The 23,254-nt window shown below is 47.0% G+C and overlaps 1 protein-coding gene across 1 annotated transcript in view; it reads left to right on the forward strand.

Moving 5' to 3' along the window:
* PLCD4 (phospholipase C delta 4) overlaps positions 501-23,254 on the forward strand; it is a 24,289-nt gene continuing 1,535 nt past the window's right edge. Inside the window, 17 exon segments of the mRNA XM_021074738.1 lie at positions 501-1,046; positions 6,841-6,896; positions 7,033-7,191; positions 8,878-8,978; positions 8,980-9,033; positions 9,035-9,121; positions 10,437-10,512; positions 10,515-10,550; positions 11,297-11,350; positions 11,353-11,412; positions 11,415-11,540; positions 16,089-16,271; positions 16,274-16,289; positions 17,609-17,753; positions 18,380-18,532; positions 23,009-23,107; positions 23,110-23,193. Coding sequence (XP_020930397.1) covers positions 6,875-6,896; positions 7,033-7,191; positions 8,878-8,978; positions 8,980-9,033; positions 9,035-9,121; positions 10,437-10,512; positions 10,515-10,550; positions 11,297-11,350; positions 11,353-11,412; positions 11,415-11,540; positions 16,089-16,271; positions 16,274-16,289; positions 17,609-17,753; positions 18,380-18,532; positions 23,009-23,107; positions 23,110-23,193 — 1,455 coding nt within the window. The 5' untranslated portion in view covers positions 501-1,046; positions 6,841-6,874.

The following is a 23,254-nucleotide window of genomic DNA, read 5'->3' on the forward strand; positions in this document are numbered from 1 at the left end:
TTTATAAACATGCATCTAGTCCTTGCACATTGGAGGTACTGAACAAATGCTTATAGAATGATTGAATATAGAGGAAGAACAAGTAAGTTGTTTTCATACATTCATGTATGCATTCCTTCAATATTTTTATTTTTGCCCCCCTGCCCCCTCCCCAGCCCCACAGCATATGGAGTTCTCCGGCCAGGGATCAGATCCGAGCTGCAATTGCCACCTCTGCTACCGCTGCAGCAATACCAGATCCTTTAACCTACTGTGCCGGGCCAGGGATCAATCCTGCGTCCTGGCATTGCAGAGACTCGACCCATCCCATCGTGTCACAGCGGAAACTCCGCATTTCGTCGATATTTAACACGTTTCTAATATATACATAGATACCAGCCTGTCCCTCTACACTCTAAAATCATTCCTCTCCTCCCTCTCTCCTCCTCTGCCCCCTTTCCCATTCTATTTCTCTTTCCCAAGCCACAGAGCTAGACTGAGTGCCTGCAAGGCAGGACACAGAGACACAGAAGCAGGCCAGTGGGAATGGACACTGGAAAGGAGCCAGATGAAATAAGGGCAAAGACAGCTGCACAACGTGCAGAGAGATGCCGACCAGAATGAAAAGCAGTGATTCATGGAGCACTGCAACTTAGACACTCCTTGGGTTTCACTCTGAGAGCAACTGCAGGCAGGATTTGGGTCAGTGAGAGCTGACATCAAGATGAAGGGCAGGCAGGCTCCTCCTCCTCCCTGGAGATGTGGTGCCTGTCAATCCCTCCTCTTAATCCTTTCCTACTTACCCCGCCCCCACCACCCCGTCACACTGACCAGTGTCCTGGGCCTTTAAGAGGTGGATGGGCTGAACTGAGGGAGAGAGCTCACACCTCTCCCTACCCTACTCCTTCTATCGTGCTGCAACTCTGGCAGTGACAGCAGCAAGCTGCAGCAGAAGAGGGGAGGAAGCCAGAGAGTGCAAGAGGAGCAAAGGAGAAAAGAAGCCTGGCTGGGTTTCCTCGTGCCACAGTGGAAGTCATCGCAGACACAGGATTGCTGTCGCACCCACGGTAAGAACCTGGAGACTCTGACCAGCCTCTGCTCCAAGCTCGGTCTGCCTGAGTCTCTAACTCCTCCCTGCACGTGTTTATCCATCCTGCCTAAACTGTACCCTGCACTCCTTTGCCTGAACAGGTCTACAGGGTTCCAAACTTCTGGTTTTCTCTTGCTTATCCTCTTCAACTTGACAGTTTTCCTGCTGACTGTATCAGTCACCTCTTTATATGGAGACCTCTTGGCCACCCAGTGCTGCCACTCAGAGGGGAGCCCCACCCTGAAGGGAAGAGACAGAATTGGAGCTTAAGCACAGATTCCTTAACAGATTGTTGAGGATTACTGAGTGAAGGTTGGCCAAGACCCCTGGGAAGTATTGAAACCCTGGTGATCCGGAGAACGTTATGAGACTTCCTTGGAAAGAGTCGGGGTTTGAGATCAATGGTCATGGGCAGTTTGTTGGCATGGCAGAGTGTTGTGCTGGGAAGAGCATTCGATTTAGTCCTGACTCCGACATTAGCTATGTGACTTTGAACTGCACCTTCCTGATCTATGATAAAACAGAGTGTAGGGTGTCCCAGATTCGCTTGTATATCAGGGGTGCTGCTTTAAATAAATATTTCTCACCCTTGGAAGTCTGAGAAGGAATCTCTATTTAAGACACTGTCCAGGGGATACTGATAGAGCCAGGAACCACTGGATAAGATGTGCTATAAAAGAGTCTTCAAGCTCCAACATTCTGAGGGCTATGACCTATGGCCAGAGCCATTCTGTCCTCTTTATGTGAACCGAGTCTGTCATAATCCTGCTCCAAAGCGAGAGAGTAGACAGAATGATTCTCTTCCTTCCTGTCCTCAGAGAGACCTTAGACACCTTGAATTCCACTTATAAGCCATTGGCACCATTGTCAGCTCTGCCAAAATCCATCTCTAGGTGACATGAAGCATCTGGCACTTGAGGACCAATCTTGCTCGGCAGCCCAGGCCACCTCCCACCTTATTTTGTGTCTCTATTTTCTCATCTATGTTATAGAGGTAATTATCCATATCCTTGAGGATCTCCACATACGTGTCTAGACGCAGACAGTTAAGACCCAGTCTCTCTTCCTCACGGTCTTAATCCTCTTGCTCCTTGCCCTTGCTCTTGCCCCACTCCCAAATCCTTTCTCCATGCTCTCCCAACTCACCTGCATCAGTTAGGACCATCCTTCCATCCTACCTTCAAGCACCCGAGGAAACACCAAGACCTAGAACACCTAGGTTCTAAGTCACATTCTCTGGCAGTTTGTTTAGTCAGTCTCCTAGGATACAGGGGAAAGTGAGGCTGAGTAGAAGAATGTGTGCTACTCAGTATCCGAACCCAAGTGTCCCCCTTTCTGGACCACGGTCTCAAACTCTTCACAGGGGATGAGAACCAGAGCTGCTGGAATTAGAGGAGAAACTAAACAGGAAAGAGTAACGAGGAGAAGGACGAGAAGAGGAGAGCAAAGAGAGGCTGACTTAAGGGAGCAAATAGGGAGGCAGAGAGAGAGGATCAGGAGAGAGAAGAGTGAGCTGGGAGAAAGGAAAAGGAAAGGGTCCGGCAGAGGATGCGGAAAGGAAAGGAGATAGGAAGAAAGAAAAGGAAGGCTATTAGGTGGGATACGGTGGGACGGAAAATGATGGAGAAGAGAGACAAACATCATTGTCCCTCATGAGTCTTAGTCGCTTTAATCTGCTTCTAGGCAGAGTCTGGTGAGACCTCTGAGTGCTCAGATGGAGACCTCAGTTCTAGTCCAGTTCTACTACTTATTTATTAGTGACTGGCAGTTTAACTAGTCTTTGTCCTCTTCTCTATAAAACAAGTCCAGCTCTGATATTCTGTGGCTCCCTGAGCTGAAATTGGCCTCTAATGGCACATGTCACTGGATGCAGGTTTAAAAGAGTGATTCCGGAGCAGGATTGGAAAGAGCACGCCAAACTCTGGGATTGGAAGAGTTTGAGAAAAGAGCATAAAATAATTTAATTTTCTAAGGCTGATTTGAGAAGAGTAACCTCCAAAATAGGGGGTATCCTGGTACCTGGGCTCTGTCTCAGGCTCCCCATGTTCCAGGACATCGTGGTGAGGCTCCCAGACACAGGCATAAGGGAAGGTAATTCTGTCTACTCCCAGGGCCAAGACCCACCCATCCCAGAAATTCAGGTGACAAATAGAGGAGTTGGTGGGGGAGATTAGATTTGCCTAGGCGACTCACCCACCTTAGAGTCTGAGGACCTAAGTCATTTATTTAGAGGGAATGTTCTTTTCAGGCTTCATAAGCTTTTGCAAACTCAGATTCAAACTGGATCTACCAGCAAAGAGAGCTTTTCTTCTTAGAACTGTCACGCGGGTTCTTGTTCTCCCAAGACTGCCCTGCATTATCTCTTCCACTTAAGCTCAGACTGATTCCTAACCTTCTCCTCTCCCTCTGGGCACTGCATATTTCTACTCCTTTAGAAAAACCTCTTCAGGGTCCTGCAGTCAGGAAAGCTGTATTTTCAGTGACTTCCACATTATTCCTAAAGACTTAGTCACCCTGGGTGACATTATAGGCTCTTCCCACTTAAGAGGGATAGAGCACTAACATGCTGTGTGACCCCAGACAAGTCACATCACACTTCTGGACTTCGGCTTTTTCATTTGTAAAATGTAGGGAGTTGAATTGCATGCTGTTTTAATGGGTACTAACTGAATGATTGCTTTAAGGATTTTTTTTAGTTTCTAAGATGTTCACCACTGTCAGATTTTAAGCTTATTAATTAAAACCCACAACATTTCTATTCAAGTGCAGATTCCTTTTCTTTTTTTTTGCCTTTTCTAGGGCTGCACCCATGGCATATGGAGGTTCTCAGGCTAGAGGTCTCATCGGAGCTGTAGCCACCAGCCTACACCACAGCCACAGCAATGCGGGATCCGAGCTGCGTCTATGACCTATGCCACAGCTCACGGCAATGCCAGATCCGGTTAAAATATGTTCTAGAGTCAGATCGTTTGAAATCAAATACTAGCTCCCTCACTTGGTAAACCGGGGCTAAGTATTTAACCTGTCCATGCCTCAGTTTCCCAATCTGAGAAATGGGGATGATTACAATGCCTGTTCTTTAACCCACTGAGCAAGGCCAGGGATCGAATCCGAAACCTCATGGTTCCTAGACGGATTTGTTAACCACTGAGCCATGACGGGAACTCCTCAAGTGCAGATTCTTTTGCTTAACACAAAAGCTTAGAGCTTTTATGTTTCGTGAGCTTGGCCAGTTTCATGCATGATTTGGTCAAGAGTTGAGCATGTTCTTCTAGCAGCAGAACTAGAATCAAAATGACCATAACTCAAATCTTCTACTTCTTTTCAAAGCAAGTTTGTCGTTAGCTACTTGGATAACTTAACCAGCCCTAAATTAGACAGAATACATTTAAAGCAGCATCCTTTTTAGTAGGTAAAAAAACACTTGAAACTGCAGTTCTGAGACAATGTAACTTGTCTGGTCCATTAAAACTGAGAATAGGAGTTACTATTGTGTGGCTGACTAGTACCAGTCAGCCAGGAGAATGTGGGGTTGATCCCTTGGTTAAGGACCTGGTGTAGATTGCAGTTTGTGGCTTGTATCCCAAGTTGCTGGGTCCTGTGGTGTAGGCTGGCAGCTGTGGCTCTGATTTGACCCCTAGCCTGGGATAAGCTGTGGTGCGGCTCTAAAAAAAAAAAAAAAAAAAAAAAAAGATTGAGAATAACTGTTATGAAAGAGTATAAAATGTACCTTATCATGTGAAGGTGGAGAGTGACTTATTAGCTAAGTGCAGACTAAGTGTGTAGAGAGACAAAAAGCAATGCTCTGGCCTGGCCCTCCAGCACCACTGAGAGGGCCCCAGAGGAAAGAAGCTGGGATGGTCCCACCTGGAGCGGGAGGCTGGGATGTAGAGAGATCCAGTTCTGAAAATGGGACAGCTAGAAAGACCATGATTCCTAATAATAGGGAGCTGTGAAGTGTGCTCAGTTCACCCCATTAGGAGTTTCCTGCTGTGGCGCAACAAGATCGGCAGCATCTTGGGAGGGCTGACATCAATTCCATCCCAGCTTGGCACAGTGGGTTAGGAATTGGTATGGTTTGGGTCAAGACTGTGGCTCGGATCTGATCCCTGGCCTGGGAACTCCATATGCCTGGGTGGCCAAAAAGAATAAAAGAAAAAAAAAAAAAGGTTATCTTATTGATTGCAGGGTACTGGGAAGGCAGGGGATATGGAGGCAGAAAGCCCTAGTTTGGGTCAATACCTGCAATTGAGGTTTCCTCCCTGGGAGGCCAGCCAACCTGTCACGGCTCAAGCATTTGTGAACAGCAAAATCCAGCCTGGGAAGGTACTGCTGTTCACCAAGCCCCCTGCCCTCTGCAGAAGGACCCAGAGCCCTCAGCCTATGGCCCTTCAAAGAAGGCCTTTTGGAATTTTTTGGGTATCCAGCCACCGGTGACACCAATGAGATTAAGATTATTTGCACAGGAGTTTCCATTGTGGCTTGGTGGTACAAACTCAGCTAGGATCCATGAAGATTGTGGGTTCAATCCCTGGCCTGCTCAGTGGGTTAAGGATCTGGTGTTGCGTGAACTGTGGTATAGGTCACAGACACTGCTCGGATCTGGCGTTGCTGTGGCGGTCTGCTGCAGCTCTGATTCGACCCCCTAGCCTGGGAATTCATATGCCATGAGTGCCGCCCTAAAAAGACACCCCCCCAAAAAAAGATTATTTGCATAGCTTACAGGAGCCAAATGGTACCTGGGGTCTTATCAGTAAAGAGTGACGCATCGATCTAATATGCGTGCACTAGGGAGAGGAGCTGTTGACTTGCCTGAAGCAAATTGGAGCTCTGCAGACTACAGAGCAGACCCCAGGTGGCAGCCCCACCCCGAAGAGTGGATGCACTGCAGATAACATAGCACTTCCTGCTGGATGGTCCCTGGGCTGCCAAAAACCTAGCTGTAGCAACTCTACTTAAAATTCTGAAACATGTTAAATCAAATAATGGGGGGTGGGGAGTGGAACTGGTGCACAAAACCAGATTTTTCTTCTGACTCAGTATTATAAGGGATCAAATTGGCCCCTCCCCCCAAAAAAGAAAGTCCTGGTTTGGCCCTATCTGGAGATGGCTGGGGAAAAACAGAAGTCCTGGAATCAGATATATTGGGTTTTAATTCCGAATCCCTATGTGATTGAGGCAGGTTTCTTAGCCCTCTCTAAGCCTCAGAATCACCAAACTCTAATTAGAAGTAAAGAGGAGTTCCTGTCGTGGCTCAGTGGGTTAAGAACCAACAAGTATCCATGATGATGCAGGTTGATCCCTGGCCTCCCTCAGGATCAGCATTGCTGTGAGCTGTGGGTAGGTCGAAGACGAAGCTTGGATCTCATGCTGCTGTGGCTGTGGTGTAGACTGGCAGCTGCAGCTCCCAATTGGACCCTACTCTGGAACTTCCACATGCCCAGGTGCAGCCCTGAAAAGGAAAAAAAAAAAAAAAAAAAAGGAGAAGAAGTAAAAAGAGCTACAAACTGGAGTTCCTTGGTGGTGTGGCAGGTTAAAGATCCAGCATTGTCACTGTTTTGGCTCAGATTGCTACTGTGGCAGCCCAGGAACTTCCACATAATACAGGCACAGCGAAAAAAAAAAAGCAAAAAAAAAAAAGGACCTATAAACTATGTAAGTGAAGTAGCTGACATATAGTGGGCAGTCAAGACCTTCTCTTCCTTGCTTGATCTATTGTTCTTCAACTCCCAAGATTAACCTAAAGCCTCTTATTGCCCTTGCTCCTTTAGGTGACTCTGGCACCAGCTGGTGGAGCAGTGGGTCATGGCGTCCCTGCTGCAAGGCCGTGAGTACCCCTGCTGGAGAAGAGGGCTTGGGGAGACAGCCAGGGACAGGGAGGAGGCTGGACCCCTGTTCAGGAGCAATTCCTGGGCCCTCCATCCTCCCCACCGGCTACCCAGTCTCTGCTTCTCCTGGCTCAGGGCTGCCCATCAATCAAGACCTGCTGCTGATGCAGAAAGGTATGCTGATGCGCAAGGTGAGGTCCAAAAGCTGGAAGAAGCTAAGATACTACAGACTTCAGGACGATGGCATGACAGTCTGGCATGCCCGGCAGGCCGGAGGCAGGGCCAAGCCCAGCTGTGAGTGATGTGGATGGCTAGGGGCGGACACATGGGTGGGTGGATAGGACCCTAAGGATCCAGCAGCCTGAGAGAAGGGGAGGGACCAGTGTCCATGGTGTGCCCTGGTGCTGTCCTTCTTATGTCTATGTCTGAGCCTGTAAAATGGAAGTTACAACCATACTTCAGGGTGTTGTGAGGATAAAACTGGTTGTTGCATACAAAGGACTTAGAAGAGTCTTGGCACATAATAAGGCCAACAAATCATAGGTTATATTATTATTATTATCATTATATTGTTATAAGAGCATGATCTCAGGCATCAGACCACTTGGATTAAAGCTACAGCTCTGCAACTCCTGGCCAAGTGGCTTTGGACAACTTACTTAAGCTAAGTTTCAGTTTCCTCATCTATAAAATGGCAAAATAGGCCTAGTAGGTTACAAGGGCTCAAGAAGTTAATGCATAGAGAGTTTCCGTTGTGGCGCAGCCGGAAACAAATCCGACTAGTATCCATGAGGATGCAGGTTCAATTCCTGGCCTCGATCAGTGGGTTAAGGATCCAGCGTTGCTGTGAGCTGTGGTCACAGATGCAGCTTGGATCCTGTGTTGCTGTGGCTGTGGCTGTGGCATAGGCCGGCAGCTGTAGCTCCAATTCGACCCCTAGCTAGGAACTTCCTATGCCCTATGTGGCCTAAAAAGCAAAAAAAAAAAAAAAAGAAATTAAAACAAAGAGAAGATGTAATGTAAAGCACTGCATGATCCAAAACCAGGATGCATTTAATGTTAGCCATGATGATGAATATTTTAAATATTATAAATGCATCATAACAGGGTGCATCCTATGGCCACTTATGATCCCGCTAAAAACTTGATCACAGGACACATCTGAGAGAATCTACTTTATTTATTTACTTCCTTATTTATTATTTATTTTTTTGTCTTTTAGAGCCGCACCTGCGCCATGCGGAGGTTCCCAGGCTAGGGTTCAAATTCAGAGTTGTAGCTGCCTGTCTACATCACAGCCACAGCAACTCTGCAACCTGCACCACAGCTCACGGCAACGCCAGATCCTTAACCCACTGAGCAAGGCCAGAGATCGAACTGTGTCCTCGTGGATACTAGTCAGATTCTTTTCCCCTGAGCCATGATGGGAACTCCTGAGAATCTACTTTAGACACATAACCAGTGCTTACAATCCGTACCACCCCCAGCTTAAGAAGTCAAGGGGATGGGGGTAGAATTTCTCTGACTCCCTCCCAGACATCTGGAAAGGGGAAACCCTCAAGCTGGAATGGGAGATTGAATTGGGGCATATTGTGCTTTGGCGTAACAGCTTCTTCCCTGTGAATGGTTACATTTGTCAGCCCTGCCAGTCCTCTTGTGATACCATGTGGACTGGCCGTGGAAGGGGTCATCCCTATTTAAGATGAGAACACTGAGGGGTTAAGTCGTTTTGGTCTGTGTCACACTGCGAGCAGGTGGCTGGAAGCCAGCTCTTGCCACTCTCAGCACAAGCCCCTTGCCCTGCTGCCTATGAAAACAGCAATGACTCAGTGTGGCCTCCTAAATTCTAAGGGTCTCCATCTCCCAGTACTTCAGTCTGCAGTACTGGCTTCACAGAAGAGGGCATACTTGTCCTTGGCCTTAGCTGCTACAATTGGCCAACTCTCTCCCTCAGTGCGTCACTTGTTTCTTCTCTGGCAGTCTCAATCCGACGTGGAAACGGTGCGTGGGGCCATGAGTCTGAGTTGCTGCGCAACCTGGCAGAGGAGTTCCCCCTGGAGCAGGGCTTCACCATCGTCTTCCCATGGCCGCCGCTCCAACCTGGACCTGGTGGCCAACAGTGTTGAGGAGGCCCAGGGTCTGGATGCAAGGGCTCCAGCTATTGGTGGACTTTGTCACTAACATGGACCAACAGGAGCGGCTGGACCAGTATCGGCAGAATGAAGTCAGAGTGGGAGCCAGGGGTCACTGGAGGAGTCAGATGTTTCAGGGCTATGGACAAGTGGGAGGGGGTGCAGGGCTCCGAGGGCCAAGAGCGCAGATGGACTAGGCAGAGACAGCTTAGGCCCACGTGAGCTGAAGTTACTGAGGGAGGAATGGAGGCCCTAGGTTGGCAAAGGCATAGCAAGCAGAGTCTGGGCAGGAATTAGGGCCTACAGGATGGGGCTGTGATCCTGAGAGCTGAATGGAAGATCCATTGGATTAACTACCATAGTGGAGAGCAACTTCTTAGAGGAATTACTGGGATCAACTCATTCCAAGTTCCTAGATCATACTTATTCATTCATTTCATTCACCATCTATAAGCAGAATGTATGAGACACTATGCCAGGCTTTAAGGATATAAAGATTAATGAGACTCAGATAGATATTGTTAGTTGGTAGAGAGAATAGAATGTGTAAATAATCTAAGCGCGTAAGCAGTGTTGCAAATTTAAATAACTTGTAAATGTTCAGAGGAAGGAGAAATATCAATTTTAGCTGAGACAATTCTGAGAAAGCTTCTGAGATGAAGTAGCATTTGAGCTGAAACTTGAAAATGAGTAGGAGTCCCACTGTGGGCTCAGTGGTTAACGAACCCAACTAGTATCCATGAGGATGTGGGTTTGATCCCTGGCTCGCTCAGTGGGTTAAGGATCCGGTATTGCTGTGACCTGTGGAGTAGGTTGCAGGCGCAGCCAGATCCCCCATTGCGTGGCTATGGCGTAGGCTGGTAGCTACCATGCTCTGATTCGACCCCTAGCCTGGGAACCTCCATATGCCATGGATGCAGCCCTAAAAAGAAAAAAAGAAAAAAAAAGAGAAAGAAAATGAATAGAATCTGAACATTGAAGAGAGGAGGAGGGAAGGACATTCAGCCTGAGGGACCAGCATAAGTAAAGTCTGGAGGCAGGACCTGAAGAGCAGGAGAGAGGGTGGGACATCGCGGGCAGGGAGTTGCTGATCTGGTTAAGTACTGGGAGGTGAGAGTGTGTTGAGGAGGCTGAGTTGGGCCAGATCTGGGGTGAAGAAGATCTTACTTCTGTAGTAAGGAATTTGGGCTCTCTCTGCAGGCAACAGGGAGGTCCCTGCAGGCACCTGAGCCATGTGAGGACAAGATAGGTCCTGGGGAGATTATTTTGGAAACTAATATAGAAATGAACTGGCAGGGGAGAGACTGGCGACAAAGACACGGGAGCAGAAGTCAGTGGATGAACATGCACACACATTGCACATACACACAAACACACACTCATGCTTTTGCCTTGACTCAGACTTAGATGCTGAGTGATTGGTTCCAGCGTGGAGACAAAAACCAGGATGGGCGGAATGAGTTTCGGAGAAGTCCAGCGTTACTGCCCTGATGATGTGGAAAATGGACCAAGAAATGCCTTCCAGCTTTCCAGGTGAGCCTTTTGGGGAGGGTCAGCAAAGCCACAAGGCCACAATCCTCCTTGGCCGAAGCCGCTGCCCTCCCAGCAACATAATCTGCTACATCTTCCCTATTGCCCTCACACCATTCAACTCAAGGAGTGTGGCTGGACACGTCTACCAGCCTGAATACTCAGATTATGAAGGTATAACAATTCATACATCCCTCAGGACCTTCGCATGGCCAGAAGCACAAGGCCTAGAAGGAAAACAGCTAGCAGTGAGTAAATAGAAGGGAGTTCCATCGGCAATAAAAAATGACTAGCCCATGAGGATGAGTTCAATCCTGGCCTTGCTCAGAGGTAAGGATCTGGTGTTGCCGTAGCTTGGTGTAGGTCACAGTGCAGCTCGATCTGGCATTGCTGTGGCTGTGGTTACAGCTCCGATTGGAGCCTAGCCTGGAAAGTCCATATGCTATGGGTGCGGCCCTAAAAAGACCAAAAAACAAACAAACAAACAGGAATCTTCCAATATTCTAGGGACATATCGGGGCATTTAACTTTTTCTAGTCGAAAATGTTCTCTAATAGCAAATGATATGGTTGATAAGCTTTTTACTTAACTGAAGTGGCTCTTCTGGAACACTAAGTGTCAGGAGTTCTGTGGGAGTTTATGGAAGCATGTCTGGATCCATCAATAATATTACCCTTACAGGGAAAGTCAAAGCCAAAAAAAAAAATACTGTTAAAGGGTTTGTCCACTTTCCTTGAACCATCTCTTACAGACAGCAGACACATCCCAGTCTGGGACTCTGGAGGGAGAAGAATTGTAGAATTCTATAAGTCATTGACTAAGCGTGCTGAGGTGCAGGAATTGTTTGAAAACTTTCGTCTGATGGGCAGAAGCTAACACTGCTGGAATTTGTGGATTTCCTCCAAGAGGAGCAGAAAGAAGGAGAACGTGCTTCTGATCTTGCTCTGGAACTCATTGACCGCCATGAGCCTTCAGATAGTGGTAAGAAGACTAGGGTGGAAAGGCACCAGACATGGGGGCTCATGGGGACCGTGATTAGAAAGATCCAGAAGCAGTTCCTGCTGTGGTACAGTGAGTTAAGAATCCAATTACAGCAGCCTCAGGTCACTGCAGAGGCATAGATTTGATCCCTGACCTGGTGCATTTAAAGGATCAGGTGTTGCCGCAGCTGCGGTGCAGGCTTGGATTCAATTCCTGGCCTAGGAACTTCTATATGCAGCTGTTAAAAAAAAAAAAAAAAAAAAGGTCCAGAGACAATCAGCCTTCCGCCTAACTAAGAGGAGGCTAAGTCCACTCCCCCGCCCCAGGCCCCCTGTCCAATCATCTTCATCTCATTCAACCCACTTGTCTGGAAGGTGAGAGCCATTTCCTACCTACATAAGACAGGATTCTCCTCTGTCAATGCTAGATCTCTCAGGAGGAAGAACATTCCACAAGTCCCCTTTCCTCCACTATGCTCATGTTTCACATCCTTCACCTTCAGGAAGTTCTTCCTGATATCAACTTGTCCTTGTTGGAAATGGAAAATCCTTGGTCCTTGCTTTTGGCCTTTTCTCTAGTGCCTATGTTTCCTTTTCCTAGTTCACTTCATGGCTCCTATTGGCTGTCCCTTTAAATGCTGGCCCTCTGCCCTTTCCTGGGCTTTCTCCAATTCTCCAAGTGTTCTTGAGTCCTAAGCCTCTGAGCCAAGAAACTTGTCAGCCCCTGGCTGAGGAGGATGATGAGGTGGCCAGTTGTTCAGCTTTTAGCAAGCACAGCTAAAATAGACTTTCTCTGCACTCAAAACTTTCTCTTTGCCTTCTTTAGTAGACACTTTCCTGCCCTCCATTCCCTTCAGAATGTGGGGATGTGATGCATTTACATTATTAATAATAAGTGACTTACAAGCACTTTCATATCTCTTACTTTATTTAGTCCCCACTCCAACCTTGTAAATCAAAGGCAATCATCTTTATTGGGCTTTTGCTAAGTATCCAGAATGTGCCACCATCTCTATATGCCTTTCCTCTTCTAATCCTTCCAACAACTCTATGAAGTGGTTTCTATTATTAAGTCAAAAAGAAGAATACTGTGCAAATCAGGAAAACTGAGGTTTAGAAAGCTCAAGGAGTTCCCTGGTGGCCTAGTAGTTGAAGATCTGGCATATCACTATTGTGGTATGGGTTTCAATCCCTGACCTGGAAACTTCTGCATACTGTGGGTGCAACCAAAAAAAAAAAAAAAAAAAAAAGTTAGGAAAATCAAATCACTTGCTCAAAGCCAACACTAATGAAAGGAGGTACTGGAAATAAAACCCAGGTCATTGGAATTCCCGTTGTAGTGCAACGGAAATGAATCCAACTAATATCCACGAGAATGTGGGCTTGATCCATGGCTTTGCTCAGTGGGTTGGGGATCCAGTATTGCCATGAACTATTGTATAATTTGCAGATGTGGCTTGGATCCCAAGGGTTAGGGTTAGGGTTAGGGTTAGGGTTGTGGCTGTGGCATAGGCTGGAGCTCCAATTCAACCCCTAGCCTGGGAACCTCCATATGCAGTGAATGCGGCCCTAAAAAGCAAAAAAAAAAAACAAAAACAAAAACAAAACAAAAAAACCCAGGCCATCTGACTCTTACCTGGTGCCTCTCGTAGAGAATGAGGATTAGAGGCAAGATGAGTATGACCTGGACCAGTGACCCAGGTTTCCTGGGTCTCAACTCCCATTGCCTTTCATTCCTTCATTCATTCACTACAGCAGGGGCTCACTGGGTACCTGCAAGGTGCCAGGACCTATGTAGGGATCAGAGATACAGTAGTGGGTCAGGCAAGGACACTGCCCTCATGGAACTGAGAGTCAACAGAAAGCAATGAAATCACTGATTCCAAATTCACGTGGGTGTTCAGAGAAGAAAGGGGCTATAAACAATCATTGCCAAGAATAAGTAGAAGAAGAAGCTGGAAGGTTAAGAAATAGGATCCTTAGAGTTCCCACCATGGCTCAGAGGAAATGAATCTGACTAGCATCCATGAGCTCGAAGGTTTCGATCCCTGGCCTTGCTCAGTGGGTTAAGGATCCAGCATTGCTGTGAGCTGCAGTGTAGGTTGCAGATGTGGCTCGGATCCTGGGTTGCTGTGACTGTGGTGTAGGCCAGCCACTACAGCTCCGATTGGACCCCTAGCCTGGAACCTCCATATGCTGCTGGTGCGGCCCTAAAAAGACAAAAAAAAAGAAAGAAAGAAAGAAGGAAGGAAGGAAGGAAAGGAAGGAGGGAAGGAAGGAAGGAAGGAGGGAAGGAAGGAAGGAAGGAGGGAAGGAAGGAAGGAAAGAGAGAGAGAGAGAGAAAGAAAGAAAAGAAAGAAAGAAAGAAAGAAGAAAGAAAGAAAGAAAGAAAGAAGAAGAAAGAAAGAAAGAAAGAAGAGAAAGAAAGAAAGAAGGAAAAGAAAGAGAAAGAAAGAGAGAGAGAGAGAAAGAAAGAAAGAGAGAGAAAGAAAGAAAGAAAGAAAGAAAGAAAGAAAGAAAGAAAGAAAGAAAAGAAAGAAAGAAAGAAAGAAAGAAGGAAAGAAAGGAAAGAAAGAAGAAGAAAGAAAGAAAGAGAGAGAATCCTCTATTTCCAGGACAGGATACATCATTACCTTGTTCTACCTCCCAGCCCTTGTGCTGTTCCTTCCCTTTGTACTTGACTATCAGCTACAGCACTCCGGCTGCAGAGGGTGCAATCAGTCAGGAGAGGGGGGCTCAAGGCCCCACTCTGCTTCTTACTGAGTAACCCTGGACATGTTGCTTAACCTATCAGAGACACAGTTTTCTCATTGTAAAATAACTGGTGATCAAACAAATAAAGCAGGTGAAAAGTACCTGGTAACTATGGACTTACCCTAAGTGATTTGCAATTTGAGTTACTACAGCCAAGCCTAAAACCTCTTGCCCAACCTCTTGCCATTTTCCACCATCCTCAGGCCTTGGAAAACCTGAAGCAAGGAAAACTGGGCACAAGAGTCAAGGTGTTCTGCCTCCCCTGCACCCCTCAGCGAGACTGCACAGGACAGTGGTGTAGGGCGTGGCGCTGATACCCGGCTGCCTGGGTTCAAATCCCAGCTCCTTCACTTATTAGTTATGAGACCCTGAGACAGGTTATATAACCTCTCAGGGCAGGTTATATTCCATCTACCTGATTGCATTGGTCAGAGCATTAAAAGAGATGCTGCTTTCAACATCCTTGGCACAGAGCAAGTACTCAGAACTGTTAGTCATCTTTGTTGTTATTGTATGAAGCCTGTCCTGCCCTCAGAAGGAGTGTCGTCTGAGGGGACATTGGACAAACACTCCTTAAGCACCATGTGGGAAATGACGATGGGAAGGAACTCTTAGGCCATAGGTGCAGCAGCTACCCAGCCCAGGGAGTAAAACACAAGGACCTTGGTCTTGTCACTAACAAGCCTTTGACTTTGATCCTTCCTGAGCCTCGGTTTCCTCAACTATGAAATTAGCCCTTTGGACTGAGTACTGTATTCCCATTATGGTAACTGTGTGTGACTACTGGAGTTTAAATACAGTCGGCCTTCTGTATCCACAGGTTCCGCGTTCACGGATACAGAGGGCTGACTGTTCCATGCCATTTTATGTAAGCACTTGAGCATCCATGATTTGGTATCTGCTGTGGGAAGGGGAGGTCCTGGAGCCAATCCCCTGTGAACACGGAGGGGACAACTGTCACTAAAATCAAAATTTTATTTTATATATTGGTGTTTTTTTTTTTTTTTGCTTTTTTTTTAGGGCCTCACCAGCAGCATATGGAGGTTCCCAGGCTAGGGGTCTAATCAGAGCTACAGCTGCCAGCCTACCCCACAGCCACAGCAACACCAGATCCGAGCTGTGTCTGTGACCCACACAGGATCCTTAACCCACTAAGCCTGTTCGGAATCGAACCCGGAACCTCATGGTTCCTAGTTGGATTTGTTTCCCCTGGCCACGACGGGAACTCCCTAAAGTCCAAAATTTTAAATTCAGGGAGTTCCTGTGGTGGCTCAGCAGTTAACAAACTGACTAGTATCCATGAGGACATGGGTTCAATCCCTGGCCTTGCTCAGTAGGTTAAGGATTCTGTGTTGCTGTGGTTGTGTCATAGGCCAGCAGTTGCAGCTCTAATTCGTCCCCTAGCCTGGTAGCTTCTGTATGCCACAGGTGCGGCCCTAAAAAAAAAAAAAAAAAATTCAATTAGATTCCTCAGTCGCACGGCTACATTTCAAATGCTCAGTAGCTATATGTATCTAGAAGCTACTATACTGGACCACGCAGAGCAGACTATTTCCATATTGTAGAAAGTTCTACTGGATACACTGGACTAGAACAATCTTAATGATTCCCCTATAGCTTTAACGTTCAGATGGGTGGGCATGATTCAAATGATGGACCCAGGATTGGCAAGTTTGGGATCTGGAGGCTGGAGTGGACACCACCTGAAAGGCTGGGCCTGGAGAAGGTGGAGTGGGGGTGGTCGGTAGCCTGGGTGCTCCCACCAAGCGTCTTACTCTAGCTACCCACACCCTAGGCAAACTGCGGCACGTGCTGAGCCTGGACGGCTTCCTCAGCTACCTCTGCTCGAAGGACGGAGACATCTTCAATCCGACCTGCCTCCCCATCTACCAGGATATGACTCAACCCCTGAACCACTACTTCATCAACTCCTCCCACAACACCTACCTAGTGGGGGACCAGCTTTGTGGCCAGAGCAGCGTGAGGGTTACATACGGTGCAGTGGGGGAAAGGGTGAAGGGGTCCAGCTCCTGAGAAGGGAATATTTGTGGGAAGTTGCCCGGCGCTGTCAGTGGATAAAAGGGCTTGAAAAGCTGTTACAAAGTGGGGATGGGGGGAATTTGGGGCTGAGGATCCCTGGATCCTTGAGAGACTTGGAGGAGATATTGAAGGCTGGTAGGAGAGTGGTATTGAAACTCTGTGGTTAAATAGAGCTTCTCTCTCTTTCCTAGGCAGTGAAACTCTCTGGAACTCAGAGGTCCTGACAGATTATTCTGAACAAATAAATAAACGAAATGTTAAATGGGAGGCAGGAGAGCAGAGCAGCTAAAACAGCAGAACAGGGAGTTCCCGTCGTGCATGGCTCTGTGGTTAATGTACCTGACTAGTATCCATAAGGACATGGGTTCGATCCCTGGCCTCGCTCAGTGGGTTAGGGATCTGGTGTTGCCGTGAGCTGTGGTGTAGCTCTCAGACACAGCTTGGATCCCACATTGCTTTGGCTGTGGTGTAGGCTGGCAGCTACAGCTCTGATTCAACCCCTAGCCTGGGAACCTCCCTATGCCATGGGTTGCGGCCCTAAAAAGACAAAAGACAAAAACCAACCAACCAACCAAACAAAAACCAGTTAAAATAGGTTCTGGAGTCAGATCGTTTGAATCAAATACTAGCTCCCTCACTTGGTAATCCAGGGCTAAGTATTTAACCTGTCCATGCCTCAGTTTCCCCATCTGAGAAATGGCGATGATTACAATGCCTGTTCTTTCTAGGTTGTTGTGAGGCTTAAATGAGGTAATCCCTGTGTCCATAGCTAATAAATGGTACTTGCCTTTAGCGTGATTAATCATGGATTAGATAAAATCATGGATATCTTTGTAATGCCAGGAAATCACTAGTAGCTTCAGTGGATCCATAATGAATGGACATGTAGTTTCTTTCTTTTTTTTTTTTTTTTTGGAGGGGGCACCTGGATGGGACATGTAGTTTCTTACCTAGGAAGTCTAGTTGAGAAAATCAAGTGTAAATTACCTGAGAGTTTGAGTAACTCGTATTACATAATGATATATAACCAGAACACCAGAATGTGGTGGCTCGCTAAGGAACAGTTGATTTGAGTTGGGCAGGGTGGGGGCGGATGGAGGTCGGTGAGACCTGCAGCAGTGCCCAGTAGATAGAGAAGCGTCCACGGAGATGTAGCTCAAAGGAGTCTTGATGGGCCAGTGCTGGTGAGCGCTGCATGCCCCAGAATGGGGAGAGGGTCCCTAGGTGGAAGATCAGACCTTGACCCCTCCTGTCCCTGGGATGGGGTTCTTGCAGGGCCCTGAAACGGGGGTGCCGCTGCGTGGAGGTGGATATATGGGATGGACCTAACGGGGAACCTGTTGTTTATCACGGACACACCCTGACCTCTCGCATCCCGTTCAAAGATGTTGTGGCCGCTATAGCACAGTATGCCTTCCAGGTAGGAGCCCCAGCATAGAAATCCTCACGAGGCGAGAGGATAACAAGGAAGAGGCTCTGGGTTTGGGGGCGGCGGGGCGTGGTTGCAGGGAACAGCAGCTACATCAAATGGCCCATGTGTAAATGAGATTTTGACTGAGACGCTTTAGGCAAATGTTAAGGGATTATGATGAATAAGTGTTGGATGTATTACTAGTAATTAGCAGTCACAGAGATAAGCACTAGAGATTGGTAATTATGACTTTTAGCAATTTCTGTCACCCATCTAGCGAGGGTGGCTGAGGAAACAGAGAAAGTGGTGGGTAGAGCTGGGAGGCGGTGGCAATCTGGAGATGAAAAGCCCATGAACACGTAACTGGGGGAATGGCGTGGCTTTCCACTGTGAGCCAGAAAACTCAGATTCCAGAGGGACCTGGGTCAGACCTGGCTCAGAGCTGAGATTTGGAGTCCCAAAGTGACTTTAAGATGTGGGGGTACCCAGATCCAGGGAGAGCTCCTTGAGGTCTGGCAGAGGGTCAGGGACTTTGGCCGTCAGGGTACGCAGATGACTGAGTAGGGGGGCCTGGAGAAGCAAGGAAGTTAGAGGCCTTAGAACTCTGGCTCCCGTGTGCCCTCCCGCTTCATCAGACATCAGACTATCCAGTCATCTTGTCCCTGGAGAACCACTGCAGCTGGGAGCAGCAGGAGATGATAGCACACCACCTGACTGAGATCCTGGGGGAGCAGCTCCTGAGCACCACCTTGGATGGGCAGCTTCCCACTCAGCTGCCCTCCCCCGAGGTAGGGACCTTCTTCTCCCTCAGGCCAGGCTTCCCTGTCACCTGGGCTTCCATGCCCATCTTGCTCCCTTCTCACCCTCAGACGGACCATGTTGCTCTTTAATATCTTTGGAGACACCTTTAATTTTTTCTTTTTGGTCTTTTTTTGCTATTTCTTGGGCCGCTCCCGTGGCATATGGAGGTTCCCTTGGCATATGGACATTCCCAGGGTCGAATCGGAGCTGTAGCCGCCGGCCTACACCACAGCCACAGCAACGCTGGGATCGGAGCCGCATCTGTGACCTACACCACAGCTCACGGCAGCACCGGATCCTTAACCCACTGAGCAAGGCCAGGGATCAAATCCACAACCTCATGGTTCCTAGTCGGATTCGTTAACCACTGCACCACAACGGGAACTCCGAGACACCTTTAATTTAACAAAGAATCTGGAGTCCCATTGTGGCTCGGTGCTAACAAACCGGACTCATATCCATGAGGGCGAAGGTTCCATCCCTGCCTTGCTCAGTGGGTTGTGGATCTGTGTTTGCCATGAGCTGTGGTGTAGGTCACAGATGCGGCTCAGATCCTGCATTGCTGTGGTGTGGTGAAGGCTGGCAGCTGCAGCTCTACTCCAATTTGACCCCTAGCCTGGGAGCCTCCATATGCCATGGGTGCGGCCCTAAAAAGAAAAATAAAAACATTAAAACAATACAAATAATAATAATCTAATTCAACATAGATTCTAGATATAGTTCTCTAAATTTAAAGCATTTAGGAGTTCCCTAGTGGCTCAGTGAGTTAAGAATCTAGCATTGTCACTGCAGCAGCTTGGATTGCTGCTGTGGCACAGGTTTGATCCCTGGCCTGGGAATTTCCACATGCCACAGGTATGGCCGAAATTAAATAAATAAATTAATTTAAAAAATAATTTATTTACTTTAAATTTCCTTTTAAAAATTTGTTTGTTTTTTTTTGTTGTTTTTTTTTGTCTTTTGCTTTTTAGGGCTGCACCCACGCGGCATATGGAGGTTCCCTGGCTAGGGTCGAATTGGAGCTGTAACTGTTGGCCTACGCCACAGCCACAGCAACTCAGATCCGAGCTGTGTCTTCGACCTATACCACAGCTCACAGCAATGCTGGATCCTTAACCCACTGATCAAGGCCAGGGATCTAACCCACAAACTCGTGGTTACTAGTCGGGTTCATTAACTACAGAGCCACGACGGGAACTCCTATATTTCTTTATTCAGTGGAAAATCTTAATTTTTTCCTGATAGTTCATAATTGTTGCTGGCTACACAAATAAGGAGAACGAGAAATCCCCCCACCATAATCTCAACCTGTCCCATAACAGCTGTCAGTATTTTTTTAAATGCTTATGTAAACATATATGTGAGCATATGGTTACATTTTTTAAAACATAAATGGGATGATCTTTTCTATCCCTTTTATATCTCGCATATCATACATATCATGAATGTCTTCCCCTGTATAATTTTTCTTTTTCTCTTTTCTTTTTCTTTTCATTTTATTTTTTGTCTCTTTAGGGCCGCCCTCATGGCATATGGAGGTTCCCAGGCCAGGGGTCAAATTGGAGCTGCAGTTGCCGGCCTACTCCATGGCCACAGGAATGCAGGATCTGAGCCACGCTGAGACCTACACCACAGCTCACAGCAATGCCGGATCCTTAACCCACTGAGCAAGGCCAGGGATCAAATGCATGTCCTCATGGATACTAGTTGGGTTCATTAACCACTGATCCATGACAGAAACTCCCTATTGGCCATAATTTATTCAACTAATAGATGGTAACCTAACCAGTAAATGGTAACATTTAGGTTGCTTGAAATGTTTCATGTGTACACACGTCTTTGTCCATTTACTCTTTCTCTGAGATAGATTCCTAGAAGCAACTCGCTGGGTTGAAAAGTTTGCAGGTTGACATTTCTGGTTATTATTGTCAAGTCGCCCTCTGGAAAAAAATCCCAACCTGCACTCCAAGCCACAGTATAAGTGTGACGACAAATAACTACAGTAGAAGGATGATTCATAGTGGCAAACCTGGGAAAAAAGTCACATTTTGGAGTTCCCACTGTGGCACAGTGGGTTAAGAATCTGACTGCAGCAACTCGGGTAGCTGCAGAGGCGCAGGTTTGATCTCCAGCCAGGCTCAGTTTGCTGCAGCCTGTGCCATAGGTTGCAGCTGTGGCTCAGAGTCAATGCATGACCTGAGAACTTCCATATGCTATGGTGTGGCCATAAAAAAAGTCAAGTTTTTTAAAAAAAGAAATGTCTATATTTCCTTCTTTTTGAATTAGTTGATATTACTATTTACCCAGTTTTGTTAGGGTCTATAGTTTTAATTGATGCAAACAGTTTTTTAGAATGTTAAAGATATTAATGTGTGTGTTATGCATATTAACACATATTATGCAAATGTTTTTTGTGGCCTACTTTTCTTTTTGTATTTATAGCATCTTCTGCCTTACACAGGTTTTTAAGCTTTATGTAGTCAAATCTACATCCCTCCTTTTTTTTTTTTTTTTTTTGTCTTTTTGCTATTTCTTGGGCCGCTCCCGCGGCATACGGAGGTTCCCAGCTAGAGGTTGAATCGGAGCTGTAGCCACCAGCCTACGCCAGAGCCACAGCAATGCAGGATCCGAGCGCATCTGCAACCTACACCACACGCTCACGGCAATGCTGGATCATTAACCCACTGAGCAAGGGCAGGGACCAAACCCCAAAACTTCATGGTTCCTAGTCAGATTCGTTAACCACTGCACCACGACGGAACTCCCCATCCCTTTTATGTCTTCTGAGTTTTCATTTCATGGTTGTTGTTTTTCTTTTTTTGGCCACGCCCACGGCATGTGGCAGTTCTGGGCCAGTTATCAAACCTGCACCATAGCTGTAACCAGAGCCACAGCAATGATAATGCCAGATCCCAATCCGTTGAGCCAAGAAGTAACTCCTCATCTCAATGGGGTTTTTTTTGTTTGTTTGTTTTTTTGTTTTTGTCTTTTTAGGGACATACCCCGTGGCAATATGGAGGTTCCCAGGCTAGGGTCGAATTGGAAGCTACAGCTGTGGGCCTACACCACAGCCCAGCAACGTGGATCCAAGCCGCTCTGTGACATACACAACAGCTCACAGCAATGCTGATCCTTAAACCATGAGTGAGGCCAGGATCGAACTCAACTTCCTTACTAGTCGGGTTCGTAACCATGGCACACGGGAACTCCATCATCTCGTGTTTTCAAAGGATTTGCTACCTTAAGGTATTAAAAAAAAATGTCTATTTTCTTTTAATATGCTTATGTCTTTAATTTACGTAAATCTTTAATCTATGAGGATTTTTTTTTTCTTTTTAGGGCTGCACCTGAGGCATATGGAAGTTCCAGGCTAGGGTCCAATTGGAGCTATAGCTGCCAGTCTATGACATAGCCACAGGAATGTGCTGTGAGGAATCTTTATGTGTCAATTGAGGTGGGGTCTGCATTTTTTTTCCCCTTATGATAGAAATATTACAGGTTTGGAGTTCATGTTGTGGCTCAGTGGGTTACGAACCCAACTAGTATCCATGAGGATTTGGGTTCGACCCCAGGCCTTGCTCATTGGGTTAAGGATCCAGCATTGCTGCAAGCTTCAGTGTAGGTCACAGATGTGGCTTGGATCCTGAGTTACTGTTGCTGTGGCTGTGGCTTAGGCCTTGCACATGCAGCTCTGATTCAACCCCTAGCCTGGGAATCTTCCGATGCTGCAGATGCAGCCCTAAAAATAAAAGAGAAAATAAAAAGAAGTTCCACAGAAAGATTGCTTGCACACAGAAGGGAATTCCTAGTGGGTTTTTCGTTGTTGTTGTTGTTGCTTTTTAGGGCCACACCCACGGCATATGGAGATTCCCAGGCTAGGGGTCGAATTGGAGCTACAGCTGCGGGCGTACACCACAGCAATGCCGGATCCTTAACCCACTGAGCAAGGCCGGTGATTGAACCACAACCTCATTGTTCCTAGTCAGAAATCATTTCCACTGTGCCATAACAGGAACTCCGGGAATTCCTGGTGTCAAGTGAACTTATAATATTTCTTTCTTTCTTTCTTTTTTTTTCTTTTTTTTTTTTTTTTTTTGCTTCTTTATGGCCACACTGCAGCATACAGAGGTTCCCAGTCTAGGGGTCATATCAGAGCTGCATGTGCAGGCCTACACCACAGCCACAGCAATGTGGGATCCAGGCCACGTCTGTGACCTACACTGTAGCTTGCAGCAATGCTGGATCCTTAACCCACTGAGTGAGGCTGGGGATCGAACACACATTCTCATGGACACTATGTTGGGTTCTTAATCTGCCAAGCCACAATGGGAACTCCCAGTGAGAACTTGATCAGTCACTTCCTTTGCCTTTGAGGTGGTCCTGTGAGAGCAGTGGGACCTGCATGATCTCCAGAGGGTTCCAGAGCAGATAATTAGACAGGCCCTCTTCATTTTGTCCCCTAGGAGCTTCGGAGGAAGATCTTGGTGAAGGGGAAGAAGTTAAGAACACTTGAGGAGGATCTTGAGGAAGAGGAGGAAGAGCCAGAAGAGTCTGAACTGGAGGGGAGCAGGAGGCTGAGCTGGAGCTGGAGGCCCAGTTTGAATCTGAGCCCCAGGAGCTGAGCCCTCGCAGTAAAGACAAAAAGAAGGTAAGCCGGGAGAATGGTCTTTCTGTTCTTGGCATTTGATCAGTCTGGACCACAAGCTGAG

The sequence above is a fragment of the Sus scrofa genome, chromosome 15 (assembly GCF_000003025.6).
Source record: "Sus scrofa isolate TJ Tabasco breed Duroc chromosome 15, Sscrofa11.1, whole genome shotgun sequence".
Classification (NCBI taxonomy): Eukaryota; Metazoa; Chordata; class Mammalia; order Artiodactyla; family Suidae; genus Sus; species Sus scrofa.